This window comes from Capra hircus, chromosome 9 (assembly GCF_001704415.2).
Source record: "Capra hircus breed San Clemente chromosome 9, ASM170441v1, whole genome shotgun sequence".
In the NCBI taxonomy this organism is placed as follows: Eukaryota; Metazoa; Chordata; class Mammalia; order Artiodactyla; family Bovidae; genus Capra; species Capra hircus.
Genome location: NC_030816.1, coordinates 81571634 through 81591198, shown reverse-complemented (window position 1 = coordinate 81591198; position 19565 = coordinate 81571634). Strand labels below are relative to the sequence as shown.

Genomic DNA, 19565 nt, shown 5'->3' with positions numbered 1-19565 from the left:
CAAGTGACAGACTAATGACCCCTTTAAAGACACCTGTGGCAGAATCTCAAGTGGGATTCTGATCCAGTTTCAGTCAAATCCCCCGAAGGTTTAGAAAAAAAAATAAGAGGCAACAAGAACCTCCATCTGCCAAATGAGAGGTGCTGGACCCCACACAGGACCATCAGAGGGGTTCTCTTAGCAAGTATGCAGCTGCCTTCAAGGGTATCAAAGATCAAAGGTGAAAGGGCACAGAAGGACATCTTGGGGAGAAGGGTCCTCAGCTCCTGCCAGTGATGAGTTCCAGGGCAGAGGCTGGTGAGGTGAGGGCAGGGGCTGGGCACGGCTCCTGGGGGAGAGCTGGTGGGAGGTGGCTGGAAGGAGCCTGTTGGGGGTCAAATTGTCTGCCCCCCAAAAGATATGTTGGAATCTAGCTGGCTCTGGTAGGGAGGAAGGGGAGGAAAGTGTTAACTCTCAGGGAACTTTGAAGTTCTGACTCACTGAAATGACACTATTTTGGAGGAAATGAAAGTGCCCTGAGTCCTTTTTTTTTTTTTTCCCCAACTGACAGGAGAAATTAAAGGACATGCAGGGGATTTCATCCAGGAGAAGAAAAAGAACTAGGTCATCAAGAGAGTCAGAAGGGATGGGAGGGATTATAGAAAAAGTGGTTCTGGGCCCCCCTCCTGTGTGTTCAGCCTGTTTCAAGGCCCAGCCATGCCCCCAGGACTGTGACACTGCCTGCCCCCACCCCCAAGTCTCCTCCCGGGCCTCAGAAAGCCCTGAGAGCTTCCCTAAACTCATCTCATCTCTCTCTTTTCTAAAAGTTTGTTTTATTTATTTATTTTTGGCTGTGCTGGGTCTATTATTGCCACAGGGGTGTTCTCTAGTTGCGGCAAGCAGGGGCTACTCTTTGGGGTAGTGTGAGGGGGCTTCAGTGGTGGGTGTGGTGCTCGGGCTTAGCTGCTCCCTGGAATGTGGGAATCTTCCCAGACCAGGATCAGAGATTGAACTTGTGCCCCCTGCGTTGGCAGGTGGATTCTTAACCACTGGGCCACCAGGGAAGTCCCTCATCTCATCTCTTGCCTTGCTTGCCCCCCGGGACCACCCCCCCTCCCCATCACTCCCTCAGTTCCTCCTCTGACAAGCCGGGCTCTCCTCTCACCTGTGGGCCTTTGCACATGCCGTCCCCGCTCTCCTCCCGTGATTCCTTTCCCCCAGCTCCTCCTGCTCCTTTGGCTCGCACCTTACACCCCCTCCTCTGGGAAGCCCTCCCACTTGTCCCATGGGGCCTGCACCCCGACCCCATCACAGCCCCTCCCACTGCTCAGACTTGTCCTTGATGGACCTTTATGTTGACATTCTCTAGAGGACATCCCCAGCCCAGGAACAGTGGCCAAGAGAATTCTTACAACCAACTGACCCACAGCACCAGCCTGTAGGGCCTGACCCTGAACACATCTTGGGACTTTCTGTTTTTCCAATCTTCCATTCTTCCTGCGGTTACGAGAATCCCCTCCCCCAAACCTGGCTGTCTCCACCCTGCTGCCCCCACCTCCCCGGAGGCTCTGCAAGGAACCGATCGTGGGTCTTTGTCCTCGTGGTCTCTGGCTCTTGTGGGGAAACTTGAAGACACACTCTTCCTCCCTCGTGAGCACATTGTTGCACTGAGAATGCTTTAGAGACATCTGTCTGAGGCAAGGATGCTGGGCACACGGGGGGATCCTGGGCCCCTGTCTGAGGCAAGGATGCTGGGCACACGGGGGGTCCTGGGCCCCTGTCTGAGGCAAGGATGCTGGGCACACGGGGGTCCTGGGCCCCTGTCTGAGGCAAGGATGCTGGGCACATGGGGGGGGGTCCTGGGCCCCTGTCTGAGGCAAGGATGCTGGGCACACGGGGGGGTCCTGGGCCCCCGTCTGAGGTGAGGGACTCTGCTCATTCTACAGGCTTCTCGGGGATGCCAGTGAGATGCCCTGGCGCTCTTTGGGGCCCAGGGTTGGGTGAGGCAGGGCAGAGAGAAGCAAGGCCCACGGGAGGGAGCAGTGAAGACAAGCAGCACCCCCTCCTTTCATCAGTGCCAGCTCTGGGAGCCCAGGGACCTGGGACAGAGGGCAGCACCCAGCTTTCTGCACAGACCCTAGAGTGGTCAAGCTCTTCCGAGTGGAGGGCCAGTGCTGAGAAATGCCCCACTCCAGAGGGACTTGGATTGTGGAAAGAACACAGTCCCAACTCGGCCAAACCAGCAAATTTAATCCAGTTGTGGGAGTAATAATTTCAGCTACGACAAGATTTGATTTATAAACAACACAAAGCAGTGCCTGCCAAGTGCAAATCGAAGACTTGGGAACCGGAAAAGAGATCTGGATAAAACGGGAGACCTTTGAATTCTTCTCCTGGATGCGGATGTCTACTTTAGAGACGACGGGAGGTGCTTGTCCAGGTCTCTTTGGCCTCTTCTACCCTGTGTTTCACGGCCTATCCCCAGTGTCCACAAATAAACACACACCAGGAGGAAACAGTTCAACTGTGAAAATCCAAGCATCTCTGGAGGGTTTTTCTGGCCTGGAGAGCCCCAAGAGGGATTCCTGGGTGAGTCTAGTGCTCGCTTGGAGAGGGTGCCCTCCGGGCATGCCTGACTCTCTGGCCTGGGGCGGCCCTTCCATCTGAGCCCTTGGCTGTTCCTTCTGCCATCACTCCCCACAGGAGGCCTCGGAGGGACAGGTTGGGGGGCCCCCTGACACCCCAAAATTCAGGTCAAGTGTGGCAAACTGGGCTCTCAGCTTTCTAGACACAAACTGGAAAATGGCCAATTTCCAATTACCCAATGACACCAGGAACTATAAGGTAGTGCCAATTAACAAGTGGCCTTGGAATCTATGCTTGATATTCTTTGGGGGGTAGGGTGGGGTGAGGATCACTCTTCCTTCCCTAATGAAGTTTCCCTGACAATCAAACCCAGTTTGCAATCCATGAGCACATGTCAGTGATGACTGGCCATGGAGCTATAGAGAAAAGTGAAAGCGAAAGTCGCTCCGTTGTGTCTGACTCTTTGCAATCTCGTGGGCCATACAGTCATGGAATTCTCCAGGCCAGAATACTGGAGTAGGTAGCCTTTCCCTTCTCCATGGGATCTTTCCAACTCAGGTCTCCCATATCGCAGGCAGATTCTTTACCAGCTGAGCCACACGGGAAGCCCAAGAATACTGGAGTGGGTAGCCTATCCCTTCTCCAGCAGATCTTCCTGACCCAGGAATCGAACCAGGGTCTCCTGCATTGCAGGCGGATTCTTTACCAACTGAGCTATCAGGGAAGCCCAAAGTTGAGACAAACCAGCAGCTTTGTGGTTTCTCTCCATTTACACAGTTAGAGGTCAAAAGAGAGGAAGGCTTGGAAACTCACCCTAGAAACCTGGAAAACGTGCTCAGTAAATACTGTTGATGATTGGCTAATCAGTTGGAAATAGTCTATATACGTGGGTGTAACTCATGAAAAGTCTAGAGCTGACTGTGTTCTGCATAGTTCTGACTTGGAGGCAGCAGGTACTAGCTAACACACACGGGTTCTGATGTCAGATGCCTAGGTCTGGGTCCTGATGAGTCAGGACTTACTAGCTGTGTGATCTTGGGCGTGTTATTTAACCTGTCTGTGCTTCGGTTTCCTCTTCCATATAATGGGATGTAATAGTACCTCATAAGTCAGAAGGGCTTCCCAGGTGGTGCTAGTGATAAAGAACCTGCCTGCCAATGCAGGAGACTTAAGAGACACCACTTGGATCCCTGGGTTGGGAAGATCCCCTGGAGAAGGAAATGGCAACCAACTGTAGTATTCTTGCCTGGAGAATCCCATGGACAGAGAAGCCTGGAAGTTTACAGGGTTGCAGAGTCAGACACAACCGAAGCGACTTAGCACATAAGTACAGAGTGAGGTTTTAAAAGTTCACCCATGTAAAGCACTTAGAGCATAATGCTCTTCTACAAATGTCAGCCACAGCCATTATTAATATGACTGCCGTCTCGCCATCACCAGAGTCTCAGCTCCTTCAGGCCACACGACTGCTCCCTCTTAACTATTCTAGCATGTCTATTCTGTACGACTCCGCTCTCACCACTTACCTCTACAGGCTTTCTAATCACTTCCTCCGCTGTGTCCCAGGCCCCGCCCTACAGTCCCCTGCGCATCACAGACATTCAACATCTTATAGTAATTCATGGGGGTCCCGTGCCTCAGTTTCCCTATTTTGATCTTGAGGGGATTTTCCCAAACTTGACACAAACTCAGTGGAATGTTATGCCAAGCATAACACAATAAGCATAACACAAGTCACATCTCTATTTCTTTAAGGCTGTGTCTCTGTAGTATGAGCAGAGAGCTGACTGGGCTGGCAGTCTCCACAGTGGCCGCCTGCTGCTGCTGCTGCTAAGTCGCATTAGTTGTGTCCGACTCTGTGTGACCCTATAGATGGCAGCCCACTAGGCTCCCCCATCCCTGGGATTCTCCAGGCAGGCACACTGGAGTGGGTACAGTGGCCGCCTGAGCCCTCTGCTAACACACGCGGCTGTGCACTTCCCTGGGTCGACCCTGATGCTGGGAAAGATTGAAGGCAGGAGGAGAAAGGGATGACAGAGGATGAGATGGCTGGATGGCATCACCGACGCAGTGGACACAGTGAAAGTGAAAGTTGCTTAGTCGTGTCTGACTCTTTGCGACCCCATGGATTATACAGTCCATGGGATTCTCCAGGACAGAATACCGGAGTAGGTAGTCATTCCCTTCTCCAGGGGAATCTTCCCAATCTAGAGACTGAACCCAGATCTCCCGCATTGCAGGTGGATTCTTTACCAGCTGAGCCATGAGGGAAGCACATAAGTTTGAGCAAGCTCTGGGAGATGGTGAAGGACAGGGAAGCCCGGAGTGCAGAAGTCCAAGGGGGTCGCAAAGAGTCGGACACGACTGAGCGGCTGAACAATAACAAAAGCTGTCTGAATCTTACCTTGGAGAGATCGGTCCACACAGCGCGACACAGCAGTTTGTAAAGATGTTTCCGTAGCTGTAGGGGTTGTAATTTTCTTTACCTCTTTTATTTGACCAAGATCCTTTAATCTGAAAGAAAAGGACAGTCAGTGACATAGTCTGCCTCGCACCAATGCCCCAGGTTGGGTCAATCGGACCATGAGAAATCCATAAAGAGTGTGATGGTCTTTACTCATTTCTTCAGCAGGAGAAACCGAGGAACTTTTCTCAAGGACAACTGGCATTTAAACTTGGAAATATCCCCAAACAGCAGGTCAGACCAGGGGGAGAAGTAGCATTCTCTGGGGAAAATAATCTCTTATTTCCACAACCTGGTATTAAAGGCCAGTTCACATAAGCCAGTGGAGATCTTTTTTTTTTTTTTTTAAACACCGTTTTTAAAGTCTTTATTGAATTTGTTACCATAGTGCTTCTGTTTTACGTTTTGTTTTTTTTGGCCATGAGGCTTATGGGATCTCAGCTCCCTGTGCAGGGTTCGAACCCGCATCCCTTGCTTTGGAAGATGAAGTGCTAGCCACCGGACCACCAGGGATGTCCCACCAGTGGAGGATGTTTTCATACCACATTTAATGTGATAAATAGTAATGGAATTAATGGAGTAACGTGCCTCCTCCAATTGCCCATTGATAGCCTGGATTCAGCTCCTAAATACTCCTGCAGAGTACTTCTGATGTTTTTAGTTACCAACCATAAGTAACTGTCTTAATAGTCTCTGAACTCATGCATCTCATCAGCACTGATTTTTCAAGTCTTTAAGGCAACCTGACTAATTCTGAGACATTTAGTTCATGTACTGACAGAGACTTCTGTCAGAATCCAAATATTCGGAGCAGAAGGGACCAGAGTCATGACAAAACATTTTCCAACATTAGGTTTTCTGGTTTTATATCTCCTCTCTGTCATCATTAAATACAGGCAGATAATCCTAGATAAAAGGTTAAACTTGGGGTCAAGGAAGTTGCCTCCCAAAATATGATGGAATCGTTATCTGTGAGAAGCCAGCCTGCACTGTCTCTCTTCAGTGGGGCAGGGTGGCAAGTTGCTCCCAAAACATTGCAAAGGAACAGAGCAGAAGCCCACCTCAGGCCTCGGAATTAGGGTTCAGCCGGCCGATCTGAGTATCTAAGTGGTGTGGTCAGGATAATGTGATGATTTGCAATAGAGAAATTGGAGATGGGTGTCGGAAAATGCTTCTCCCGCAGGCTCTTTGCTCCCAGGGGCTCACATTTGGAAAGGGAACTTAGAAGACCTGGCGGCCCCCACCTCTTCTTTCTCTATTTCCCCCCCAAAGAACACGCCCGTGCCCCACCCCACAGGAACTTACGTCTTCATTCGTGGTCTGGTTGGAGCTTATCAGGTAGGTGTGGAAACCCGAGAGCCCCACGATGGACCAGACGGAGAAGAAGCAGACCACGGCCTCCAGCACGGTGCCCGGAGTCAAGGAGGTGAACTGGCAGGACCGTGACATTCTCAGGGCCCCAAGGGAGACGGATGAATGAGATTTGGACAGGAGCCACCCGCAGGCCCTCACTCAGGCCCTGGCGTCCAACTAGCCTGGTGTCGGTGGTCTCCCAGCCAGGGAAGGCCCTCCGGGGCAGGCACGAAGGCCACATCCTCCTTCACGGTGCAGCGTTTATGCTCAGCAGGGGGTTGGTGGGCTTGCTGAACAGGCCTTGTTCCTTTCTCACAGCTGGCAGTTCCTGACTGTCCTCCCCGCCTGACCTTGGCACTTTCCTCGTGACCCACCGTGCAGCCACAGGCCATGGCAGCAAAACCAGGGAGCATGCTGGTTGGTGTGGGCAGCGGCCTGGGTCTTCACTGAATGGACTCGATATTGAATCTCACTTCAATCGCCGCCTCTACCCTTGGCTTCTGAAAGCTGGGCTGGAGCACTGACAAGTTTCTCTCCCAACCTGATTTGAGGCTGTGACAGCCACTGGCAGGGCTGACCGCAGGCGACTGGAACCCAGGCAGAGTTTATCTTCCTGGCTGTCTCCCTCCCTGGATGGCCCTTCTCCCCATGGGATGCCCACTCCCATTGTGGATGGGCTTCTGACACTGCGGGGGCATTTCTCAATGTGGCATCCGGGTGAGTGGGGTTTTTTCTTAGGGGACCTTATCCCAGCCCCTCAGTCAACCCTGACACATAGGGCTGTCCTCAGCTATTTGACAGGCAACTAGGAAGCTTGGATCCACACCAGACATTGAGTGATGGGGAGCTGTGAGTTCCACAAGATATGCTAAAACCAAAGGGAAAAAAAAGCCTGGCATTCTTCAACAGATGAGATAAATCAACCAAGAGTGTGGCCATTTGAAAAGACTAGAGAATTTTTCTGTCCCACAAATATTGATAAGATTCTTTCTACAAGATACAGATGGATCTCAGGGAAAAAAAATCATCAGAGGTCTGGGAGTTTAAATATACATCATGCATTTGCCATTGATAAATGACAGGCCAGAGAAAGTAAAATACTTGTGCTTTCCTCATGGTGCCAAGGACGGAAGCTAAGATCATGCTGTAATATATCACCATTGATTTTTTTCAGGTTTGGATATAATTTCTCTTTGGACCAGAGAAATGAATATATCAGCCAGGGCAATGCCACCATCTGCCATGTTATGATTAACAAATGCCACTGTCCGGCTGCACATGAAACAGGAGGCGTGAATGGGCTCCCGCCTGTTGACTGACATTCAACATCAGAATAAACCACTGGGTCTGCTCTTGGAAAAGTGGAAACATGCTTTGCTTTTCTTTCTAAGGTTTAAATTTCTAGAAACTGCAAGGTCTCAGAAGAGTCCTACTCAGAAATTAAAAGGACATTTCAAGAGAACGATGCCCAGCTGGCCAAGGTGCCAACAGTGTGAGCAGTTGGGCTCCTACAGATCCAACACACAGAGGACCGGGTGGGAGGAGGTGAACGGGATGGAGGAGGAGCTACACATCCCAAGAAGAGGAAGTCTATGGTGGATTCTGGAAAAGTGGGTAAGGACAGAGGGGTAGGGAGGATTGGAGTGAGAAGAGAGAAATGGAGAGAAGCAGACCCCTGCCACCAGCCTGGGCAACCCTCCGATTTCTGCCAGGGTTACCCAGGGAGATAAACGGTTACGGTGGAGGTCTCACTGCACATGGGGGCACGGGGACGTTGGCTCAGATAGCAGATGATCCTGTTCTCAACTGCCTGCCTGCAGGTCAGGGCTCACAGACGCCCCTCCTCCCAGCCTCATCTCCCCACCCAAAAGGGCACAGATGGAGGGAGGCAGCAACACGGGAGCCTGGCTGGGAAGCAGAGGCGAAGTGCAGCCCAGGGCAACTGACAAGGAAGCCTGAGTCGGGAGAACTGGGTGGTGTGAGAGAAGCTGACGCTGGCACAGAGCTTGTGCAGGCGGGAAGGGAAAATCGAGAGGGCAGAGAGGTCAAAGAGGAAGTGACAAACGGAATGGAAACAGGGTAGGAAAGAGAATGAAGAATGAACCAAAAGATCTATTTACTGAATCACACACAAAGAGCCTGGAATGGCACCCAACTCCAGTCTTCTTGCCTGGAGAATTCCACGGACAGAGGCATCTGGCGAGCTGCAGTCCATGGGATCGCAGAGTCGGAAACTACTGAGCGACTAACACATACACACACACACACACACACACACGAAGAGCCCATCTACGGTCTCAGAAATACTTATGCGTCATGAACAGTTTACAATCCAGGCAGAACGATGGGCCTGTCAAAACATACGTAATATCCATCCGTGAACATATGAAAGCTAGCATGTGAAGGTGGAAGGGGGTCGTAGCATGTAGTGTGGCTACGGCTCGCTCCACAGCTGCTGTTCCTTTCACAATGCCACTGACGGGATTACCTCCAAAAGGAGGCAGTGTTACCAGCAGACGTGGTGTTTTAAAGGTTTATAGCCACCCCTCCCCCAACAAATACGCAGTGTTCTATATTAATGTCTCATGTGCTTTGGAAACATTTTACAAATAACAGAATGCAGCTCCACTGTTTGCTCACAGCTGGGTCAAAACGACATGGACTCCAGGTAGCATGTGAGATGCAGCCCCCTCTGACTGCCCCCCTATAGCTGCCCCGTCACCCACAGGACATCTGGAGAAACAGTCATTGCCATTCCTAACAATGCTGGCATCACAGGCTGTGTGTCAGGCCCTGCTCCAAAGGCTTCACGTGGAATAACTCACTCAATCCTGAGAGCAACGCGGTGAGAAGTCTGATTCCCACTGGACCTGTAGGGAAACCGAGGCAGGAAGCAGTTACACAATTTGCATAGGAAACAGCAGAGCAGGGATTTGAACCTTGAAAGTGTGGAAGCTGGGTCCTTTCCTGATTCTAGAGGGACAGGCAGCTCTAGGCTGTTCCCAACCTCGGCTGGGGGACATGGGGACCCTCTTCATCAGGGATTCTCAAACCCATGGCACCTTAAAGACTGCGCTCCCCTCAAATTCACTCTCAGACTGAATATCTGAAGAATGCATCCTCTCACTGACCCGACAGCTTCATGTTGAAAACATCTACACCATAATAAGATTAAGAAACATAAATTCTGCTTTAATGTATCAAAACCCATTTACTGATTAAAAAAAAAAATAAAGACATGAGTGGAAATAGGCCAACAGCAATAGGAGCCAATTTAATAAGCAGCTGGATGTTTACTGCCTCAAAGATGTTTCAAAGCACAGCAGTGACCTCTGCCAGCCTCCATGTGTCTTCCCCAGCCCCCAGGAAGACAAGAGCCTCCTCTGTGGCCAAGAGTATAGCTTCAAATACCCCTCGACCCCAGCTCAACCTGCTGCACGCCGAGGTGCTCGCTAGATGGCTAGGGAATTGAAAGACTAAAAATGCCGGTGGGTGGGTGTCCCTCCTCGGGTTTCCACACGATCCCAGAAATGCCTGCTCTGTGCCTTTTGGGGCACCCAGCCCTGCACTCAGGCCAGTGGGGGAAGGTAAGCTCCCCACCCTCAGGGAATAGGGGTCTGCTTGCCCGTGGGAAGGTAAACAGGAAGAGACGGCCTAGCAAAGATGCAGAAATATTGCCAGGCACAATGGTGAGGGCACCTCAGTATTTGGGGAATTGTAAAAGGTGAGAGGTCATGGAACCAAAGGTTTTTAACCTTCATTTCAGTTCAGGTCAGTCGCTCAGTCATGTCCGACTCTTTGAGACCCCATGGATTGCAGCATACCAGGCCTCCCTGTCCATCTCCAACTCCCGGAGCTTACTCAAACTCACGTCCATTGAGTCGGTGATGCCATCCAACCACCTCATCCTGTCATCCCCTTCTCCTCCTGCCTTCACCGTTTCCCAGCATCAGGGTCTTTTCAAATGAGTCATTCTTTACATCTCGTGGCCAAAGTGTTGTATTTTCAGCTTCAGCATCAGTCCTTCCAAAGAATATTCAGGACTGATTTCCTTTAGGATGGACTGGTTGGATCTCCTTGCAGTCCAAGGGACTCTCAAGAGTCTTCTCCAACACCACAGTTCAGAAGCATCAAATCTTTGGCACTCAGCTTTCTTTATGGTCCAACTCTCATATCCATACATGACTACTGGAAAAATCCTAGCTTTGACTAGGCAGATCTTTGTTGGCAAAGTAAAAAAAAGTTCACACAGACACTTTTTTTTTTCTTAACATTTCAGGAGGCTTAAAAACACCCCTGATGCCTCTCCATGGATAGTCATGAACTTTAAGTAAAGATGTCCTGATTTATTCTAATCCTTTCATTTGACAAAATAGTTATTTATAAAATGAAGAGCTAAGGCCCAGAGAAGTCAAGCCACTTATAAAAACTCAGACAGCAATTTACAGCAGAACAGAACATGGTCTCCAGACTTGCAGGAGAGAAAGAGCTTCCTGAGGCCCCAGGCCATGGAGCGTCCCACGACAGGCCCTAACTCTGAGGCCTCAGAGCTCCGACAGCACGGCTGAGACTGCCCACGACATCACACCCCGTTCACCAGTCCCACAGCCTCAGCGCCACCCCGGGGGAAGAACTTTTCTCTGCTGACATGTCATCGCCCAGTTCCTCACATTCCAGCTGCCAGGCTGGCCACGGGATTTTTTTTTTGCCAAGTGCCAAATCCAGATAACAGTTTATTTTGAAAAGTCTGTATTTCATGTGAATTTCCTCATTGACCAAAATCCCCAGATTCCAGAACGGCCAGGGAATGCTTGCCTTGGACCCTTTCTGCTCTGAGCACCCGTATGTGACTGGGGTGCCACTTAGTGCCAGGTGGCCTTTCTCAGTGGGCGCTGGCCACCCACCCCTGGGTCTTCCTGTATCTTTTTCTGCTTCAGGTCTCTGTCTGAGGTTCTGATACTTAAAATACAAGGAACAGATGATATGGGTAATCTTTTTGTCCTTTAGTTTTTCTACAAATGATGGTAAGATAGGCCATGCTCACTTACAGGAAAGGCTCTGATGGATGAGTAGACATCAACAACAGACCCCTTTGTTCTCCAGATGGAATGTCTACATCAGCCTTTAATGCTCTTAGATATTTAGGTTCAGGAACTTGTCAGTCTATTTTTCTCATCAGTTAGATGATTCTCGAATCCTTAGACAGAGATAAGAAACTACAGCTTGTGTTCCTGTCACTTGAGGGCCTGTCACTGAGTCTGGGGTTGGGGGTGCTGACTTTCTGATGATTTACACGACAGACACATTGAAGATCAAGTTACCAGGACCCTTCAGACTGGATCACTGGGCCATCGTCTTTCCATCTTTCCAACCCTTTCTCTTAAATTCTTATATGCTGCTGCTGCCGCTGCTAAGTCGCACCAGTCGTGTCCGACTCTGTGCGACCCCATAGACGGCAGCCCACCAGGCTCCCCTATCCCTGGGATTCTCCAGGCAAGAGTACTGGAGTGGGGTGCCATTGCCTTCTCCGAAATGCTTATATAGAGGTGCGTAAAAGTGAAAGTGAAGTAACTCAGTCGTGTCTGACTCCTTGTGACCCCATGGTCTGTAGCCCACCAGGCTCCTCCATCCATGAGATTCTCCAGGCAAGAATATTGGAGTGTGTTGCCATTTCCTTCTCCATAGAGGTGCATGCTGCTGCTGCTGCTGCTAAGTCGTCAGTCGTGTTTGACTCTGTGTGACCCCATAGACGGCAGCCCACCAGGCTCCCCCGTCCCTAGGATTCTCCAGGCAAGAACACTGGAGTGGGTTGCCATTTCCTTTTCCAGTGCATGAAAGTGAAAAGTGTAAAGTCGCTCAGTTGTGTCTGACTCTTAGTGACCCCATGGACTGCAGCCCACCAGGCTCCTCCTTCCATGGAATTTTCCAGGCAAGAGTACTGGAGTGGGTCGCCATGCCCTCCTCCAGGGGGTCTTCCCAACCCAGGGATCGAGCTCAAGTCCTTGCACTGGCAGGTGGGTTCTTTGCCACTGAGTCACCAGGGAAGCCCAGGAGCCATGTAGGATGAGATTTATAGATAAAACTTGTTAATAAATTATACTTTTGGGTTAAAAAGTTAAGTTAAAAGGCAAGTGACAGGTTGGGAGAAAAATACTGGGAAAAGCTAGTTATAAAATTATTACTGAGAATATACAAAAAACACGCTAATAGGAAAAGAATGAACAACGGAAATACGTTCAAAGAGTTTGAACTGGCACCGAGGTGAGAAAAGGGGTCAACAATCATGGAAATATGTGCAAGCTGATTATTATCTAGCAAATGGAAATTAAAACGATTTTTTTCCCTCCCCATCAAATTGGCAAAATCACGGTCCTGACGAGATTGTCACCGACATGGGTGAAGGTGGGGAGAAACGGAGCATGAGCTGGCACACTCTCTTCAGGGACAATATTCCCCGGTGGCTCATTTGGTAAAGAATCTGCCTGCAGCGCAGGAGACTCAGGTTTGATCCCTGGGTCAGGAAGATCCCTTGGAGAGGGAAATGGTAACCCACTCCAGTATTCTTGCCTGGAAAAATCCCATGGACTGAGGAGCCTGGCGGGCCACAGTCCATGGAGTCACAAAGAGTTGGCCATGACTGAGCGACTCCACCACCACAAACAGTATTTAAACTATGTTAGCTTCTAACCCAGTGACTCTACATCTAGTTGTCAATCCTAGAGAAATAATAACACTTGTGCACAAAGAGATACAAGAAAACCCACTATCTCGTTTTCTGAGTAATAATAATAAAAAAAAGTCTAAACAGTCATTTATAGAAGAATACACTATGGTTCACCTATACTCGGGAATTCTATTAAGCAGTTGAAAGAAGAATGCCATCTATGTGTTGACATGCCTTCAGAAAATATTTGAAAATCAAATTGTAGAACAATTCAAAGGGTATGTGTGATTCCCTTCAGGTAAAGCAGTTGCCCCATCTCCTGTGTATAAATGCACACGTACAGTATACGTATCTGAACTCTGAGAAGATCGTACAGAAAGACTCACAAAACCCCACAAGCCCTCTACAGAATGATGAGGGGTCAAGGGCAAAACTTCCTTTTTATCCTGATGACTAAAATTCATTCTGTGAGAATATGTTCCTGTATCAGTTGGGTGATTTAAAAAACCCAAAACTTCATGCCCACTCTGCAATCTTCTGAGACATAATCTGTGCTTCTTCATAGAACTCCCTCCATCTGCCTGGTCAGGGCAGCAGGGGAGAGTCTCAGTTCCCTGGGTGGAGGGGGCTGAGCTCTAGTTCTGGAAATGCCACTGAGCTTAAATGGGGGGTGGCCGGGAGCCACCACGGGAGATCCCACCCATGACAAAGGTCATGTGGAAAAGAACTGTTAAGCAAGGCTTCAGAACTCAAGGGGCTCCCTAGGCTTTCTCGAGCATCTACCCCAAAACCAGAATCTGTCTGTTTTACTATTTCATGACTTTCACCAACTCCTCTGACATTAACAGGGGGCTATCCCTGACCACCTTTCTCTGGAGAAAATTAACTTAAGGCTATAGCTAATAAGTCTCCTGGACATGAGAGGAATATTTCAAATCAAAACTCCTCTGTTAGCATTCTAGCTTGCTTGGCAGGTATATCCAGACTCTTGCAGCTACGCATACAATTATTTACAGCCTCCGAACTTTGAGAGGCATGGAAAGCCTAAAACATAGAGCCTTTCAAAGAGTTAAAAGTTATTAGAGTAGTGCTGGCGTAGGATTTCATTATTGGGCCAATGCTTGTTGCTAAGTTCCCATATCTCTTATCCACTGTGCACCTGGGAGTGCATTAGTTAACATAGCTGAAAAGTAAGAAAAACAAGTGTAGCCTTGAAATTAACCACATCAGACTTTGAGCTAATTGGTTCCTTCTTGTAACTCACTGCACCTTTGCTTCGTGCGAATGTAACTCTGTTTGATATTTTATGAGGCTGACATAGATTAGAAATATAAGAAAAAACATTTCAAGGGAAAATAAGTTTTCTGGTTGAACAGCCTTTATAAAAAGAGGGTCATAAAATATTCACAGGCCTCCAAGGCCAGAAGATAATGTACACAATATTGTTTATGGGAAAGGTTTACAGAAAAAATCCTGGTTTCGATAAAGACAAAACAGATGTAATGTTTGGGCTGACTCTGTATGACTTTGCATCTTTCATTTCCCTCTATGTATAAGACAAGGTATAAAAGTACCTTTAAATATGAAGCTATTTGGCCTCGCTCAAAGAAGCTTGGTCACCCCGTGTTTTTCTTTTTTTCTCTTTTTTTCCTCTCTTACTTTCTTTTTCAGGCTGATCCCTTGGAGCATAGAGGCTCCCTGCTTTCACTTATCTGCCCGGGTTTCTAAGACCTGAACGGGAAGACGTTCTGCGTCTTCGCTCCCTCGGGAGACCGGGAAGGCACCTGTGGCCTCTGTGAACAGGGCAAACTTCATGTCTTGAAGTTTTATTGGCTTTCTATGTAAACCAAGGAATATCAGCCTCTTTCTTGCCTCTGTTTTCTTATCTACAATATTCTTTCCTTATCTCTTTCTAAATCATCCGCCGACGCCGTTTTTCCTTCAGGTTCCCCTGGATCCTGCGGGGGCTGGACCCCGGCAATTAACCTCCCCATGAGATCCTGCTGGGAGACCTCAGGCACCTGTCCTATCTTTTCCTGGGCCCCATGAGCACCATCAGACCCTAGGATGGATGGGCCCTGAAAGCTGGGTGACTGAAGACCTGTCCTGCCTTCAAAGGTCCATCTAGTCAAAGCTATGGTTTTTCCAGTAGTCATGTATGCATGTGAGAGTTAGATCATAAAGAAAGCTGAGCACCGAAGAATTGATGCTTTTGAACTGGTGTTGGAGAAGACTCTTGAGAGTCCCTTGGACTGCAAGGAGATCCAACCAGTCCATCCTAAAGGAGATCAGTCCTGGGTGTTCATTGGAAGAACTGATGTTGAAGCTGAAACTCCAATACTTTGGCCACCTGATGCAAAGAACTAACTCACTGGAAAAGATTCTGAAGCTGGGAAAGATTGAAGGTCGGAGGAAAAGGGGACAACAGAGGATGAGATGGCTGGATGGCATCACCGACTTGATGGACATGAGTTTGAGTGAGCTCCGGGAGTTGGTGATGGTCAGGGAAGCCTGGCGTGCTGCAGTCCATGGAGTTGCAAAGAGTCAGACACGACAGTGACTGAACTGAACTGTCCTGCCTTCATGAATTTTCCATTGGCCCCAGGTGCCCCCTCCCCTACTCGCCCCACACTCATCCTGGTCAGAATTGCACCTTCTGCAGCCCTGTGCTCACGCCACCTGCCAAAGCCTCTTGACTTCCCTGCAGGAGGTGCAGGCTCCTTCTGGAACTTACCCCTCCTCTGGGCACACTCTGGCATTTTTATGCCACTGAAGACTTATTCTGCTTTTCAGAAACCAGAGTCAGAGCTCAGATTTTGGCATCCGCAGACGTTCGTTGAGAAGAATGAGTCCCTCTGCCGCCCATGGCTGCTCTGGCCTCTGGTCGATGTGCTTCGAAGCTCAGGGCTGTTGGATTGTTCTAGACTTTATCACCCTGGCAGATGTTGCATGTGGTGGCTGTTCACCACAATGACCGTGAAGGACGCAGATACAGGGAGGGCCTCCTTTCCCGAACCCACCTGGCTGGGGGGACTGAAGACCACTGCCCTGGAGATTCTCCTTTCGTCTCTTCCCCCAGGGGAGGTGGGGAAGGGGGGCGCTGAAAGTCTGGGCAGCCGCCGCATGCCCGTGCTTCTCTGATGCAGACACCAAAGGGAGAAAATGGTCACAGGGAGCCAGGACAGGTAACGGGAGGTGGAGAGGGAGGAGGAAGAGGAGGACGGAGGATGCTCCAGGCTGGACGTGCTCCTACCAAGGGTGATTCTGGTGGTCCCTCCCTCCACACTGGCAGGGCGAGGTGCAGCCAGGGAAGGGCCTGTGCAGTGCTGGCCAATGAGTCAGAGCCAGGCACTCTCGCCCCAGCCACTGATGACGCTCCCTCTCTCCTTGCCCCGGTTTCTCACCTGCATCCCCTGCCCGCCTCCTCTCGGGCTTTGCACCTCTCTGGAACCAGACCCCACCCCCCGGACACCGGGCTCACTTCCTGAACAAGCTGGCTGATGCTCTTCTCCCAAAGGCCTTACCGGTTCCACGTGGGCCCAATGACAAGCTTTTAGTTTATCCACGTTCCCATCATTCATAGCAGTATTTTTCGAGTCCTGGCTACCTCGCCGTTTTGGTTTCTAATCTCTCTCGCTTCATCAATGACACTGTTTTGAGTTGGCTGTTTTGCAGATGACACCCACAGTGAGAAACCTTTGCCTGGTTTGTATCATGGTCAGGAGATCAGACCAGAGGCTACTGAAATGTTTTAAATTCTTGCCTGAGATCACTTCTGCAGAAGTCACTTGCAGAGGCTGCCCTGGACACTCCTGGGTTCGGGCAGTTTAGCTGGAAAACCTCCTCTTGTTTAAGAACTTGGTGCTTTGCAGATTCCTATTCACACACAGACTGCAGGTCCGGTGAGGACGCGCCGTGGGCAGTGCCGCTGTCATCAGAAGACAGCTTTTGTGGGCGTGAAACTTCACACATCAGTCTCACCCATCATAAATCAACCACCTCAAAAGAGACTCCCAAACTAGCGCCTCAGCAGAGGGAGGGAGCTAGAGCCATGGAGTTTAACATCTATCTGATGCTGGAATCTCCAAGCACCCTGATCAGCAGGATGCATCCTCTTTTTGAGGACCTCTGTCCCTGTGACCTGTCCTCCCCAGGCCATGCCATTCCTGAGCAGCCCTGGTAGTTCACGCGGGTTTCTCTGCACTAAAAGCTGCCCTTAGAAGCTTCCACCCAGCCATCTCCAGGCTGCTTCCAAAGTCATACAGGTGTCCAGAGGAACGGCAGGAGCCAGAAATACTGAACAAGCCACCTGAGGGGCTCCAGTTTTACTTATTACTCATGTTGTTCAGTTGCTAAGTCATGTCTGACTCTTTGCAACCCCATGGACTGTAGCCTGCCAGGCTCCTCTGTCCATGGGATTCTCCAGGCAAGATTACTGGAGTGGATTGCCATGCCCTCCTCCAGGGGATCTTCCTGACCCAGGGATTGAGCCACGTCTCCTGCATTGGCAGGTGGATTCTTTACCGCTGAGCCACCAGGGAAGACATTTATCCCTTATAACCAGAGGTGGTTTTTTTTGTTTTTTGTTTTTTGTTTTTTCAAAAATACATCATAACCCAGTAAGACCCAAAGCATACTTTTTCTTCTGGAATATGAGTTTATGATAAAACATCAGAACTCAGCACTTCTTAAGAGACTCACTCAATTAGAGGAACTCTCCTTCAAAACATGTATTTCAAACAGCAAGTACCTGGTCAAGAGAGAGCATTGATTTGGGAGGAGTGTGAGAGGCACACCTAAAAAGTGTCTGTGCTTTGTGAAGAAGAAACACCTCACTTTGACGTATGGATATGTCTGACATTCCCCAAATGCTCCACTACTTTTGAAAAAAATAAAGAAGATCCAGGCTGAGGGTGTTGCCCAGGCCTCTCAAGTCCCCTCCCTGCTCCTCCCTCCCTACTAGGCAGCTTTGCTTCACATTCCTCCTCAGCCTTGCTCTTGGTTCTGCTTTTCCCAGAGAGAGAAATGGAGTGGTTTGATTAGAGGGTCTGTAGCTTAGCTGGGAAGCTCCCTGGGATATTCAGGCTTCAGCTTTAGGTCATCTTTCTCCAGGCAGGAGCCCAGAGTGACAGCGGGTCAGGAGGTCCCATAAAACCAAGTGGGGACCAAGTCAGCAGGAGTCAAGTTAGATAATAATGGTCCCCACACCCTGTGAAGGGCTGGCTAATTCAATGAAGACCTCCTGAGGCATTCTACTAACATTTTCAACCTGAACTCAGGGTGGAGATACATATGTGTGTGTGTGTATGGATTCTTCTATGTGTGTGTATACACACACACATGCACATATATACACAGGTGTGTATATGTGTGTTAAATCATTTCAGTCATGTCTGATTCTTTGCGACCCCATGGACCATAGCTCGCCAGGATCCTCACCAGGATTCTCCAGGCAAGAATACTGGAGCGGGTCACCATGCCCTCTTCTGGGGGATCTTCCCGACCCAGGGATGCAACCCACGTCTCTTATGTCTCCTGCACTGACAGGTGGGTTCTTTACCACTAGCCCCACCTGGCTTCCCTCACATATACACATATATACACACATGTGCATATATGTGAGTACAGATTTACATATGTATACATGTATATATATTTATGTATGTATAATACATATATAAATTTTCAAAAGCCATTTTTGTCTCCCACGCCCTCTCTCCTAGATTAACAGAAGGACAGAAAAGGAAGGGAAGGAAGACACAGAAGTGACCTGGTGGGGACTTCCCTGGTGGTCCAGTGGTGAGGACTCTGGACCAGTGCAGGATGCCCAGGTTCAATCCCTGGCTGGGGAACCAAGATCCCACCTGCCACAGCTAAGAGTTCACATGCCACATCTAAAGATTCTGCATGCTGCAACCAAGACTTGGAGCAACTAAATAAATAAATATTAAAAAAAAAAAGTGACCTGGTGACTTCTAGTGAGCTTCCCAAATGGGTTCAGAGAAAAATCCTCTCAAATCCACCTGCACATGAGTGCCTGATTCCTGGGGTACCCCTTACCTGAGGGCTTGTGGGGTAGACAGGATAGTGGCCTCCCTAAAGATACCCTAATCCCTGGTATCTGTGAATACTTTATGCACATGGCAAAGGGGAGTTTGTAGACTGAAGGCTGTGAACCTAGAGACAGGGAGATTTTCCTGAGTGATCTGGGTGCGTCCTCTCCTTAAAACCAGATAGTCTTTCTGGCTGAGGTCAGAGACGCGAGTGGACGAGGCAGGAGAGACGCAGAGTGTGAGCTCCCCCATTACTGGCCTTGAAGACAGAGGGAGTCTGGAGTCAGGGGACAGAGCCAGGAAAGGAGCCTCAGTCCTACACCCCATGATTTTAGTCAAGTACCTGAATGAGCCAGAAGAGGATGTTCCCCTGAGACCTCAGATCAGCATCCAGGCCAGCCTCACGGTGCTTTCAGCCTTGGATCTAGGGTACCAATCAGCCAAGCCTTCTGAACTTCTGGTCTGC

General features: G+C 49.5%; 1 protein-coding gene across 4 annotated transcripts in view; it reads right to left on the bottom strand.

Moving 5' to 3' along the window:
• ZDHHC14 (zinc finger DHHC-type containing 14) overlaps positions 1-19565 on the bottom strand; it is a 292200-nt gene that overhangs the window by 14864 nt on the left and 257771 nt on the right. For all 4 annotated transcript variants that reach the window (XM_013966626.2, XM_018053409.1, XM_018053407.1 and 1 more), the window contains exons 6-7: positions 6335-6437; positions 4970-5079 (exon numbers count right to left, since the gene is read on the bottom strand). In XM_013966626.2, coding sequence (XP_013822080.2) covers positions 4970-5079; positions 6335-6437 — 213 coding nt within the window. The remainder of the gene's footprint in view (positions 1-4969; positions 5080-6334; positions 6438-19565) is intronic.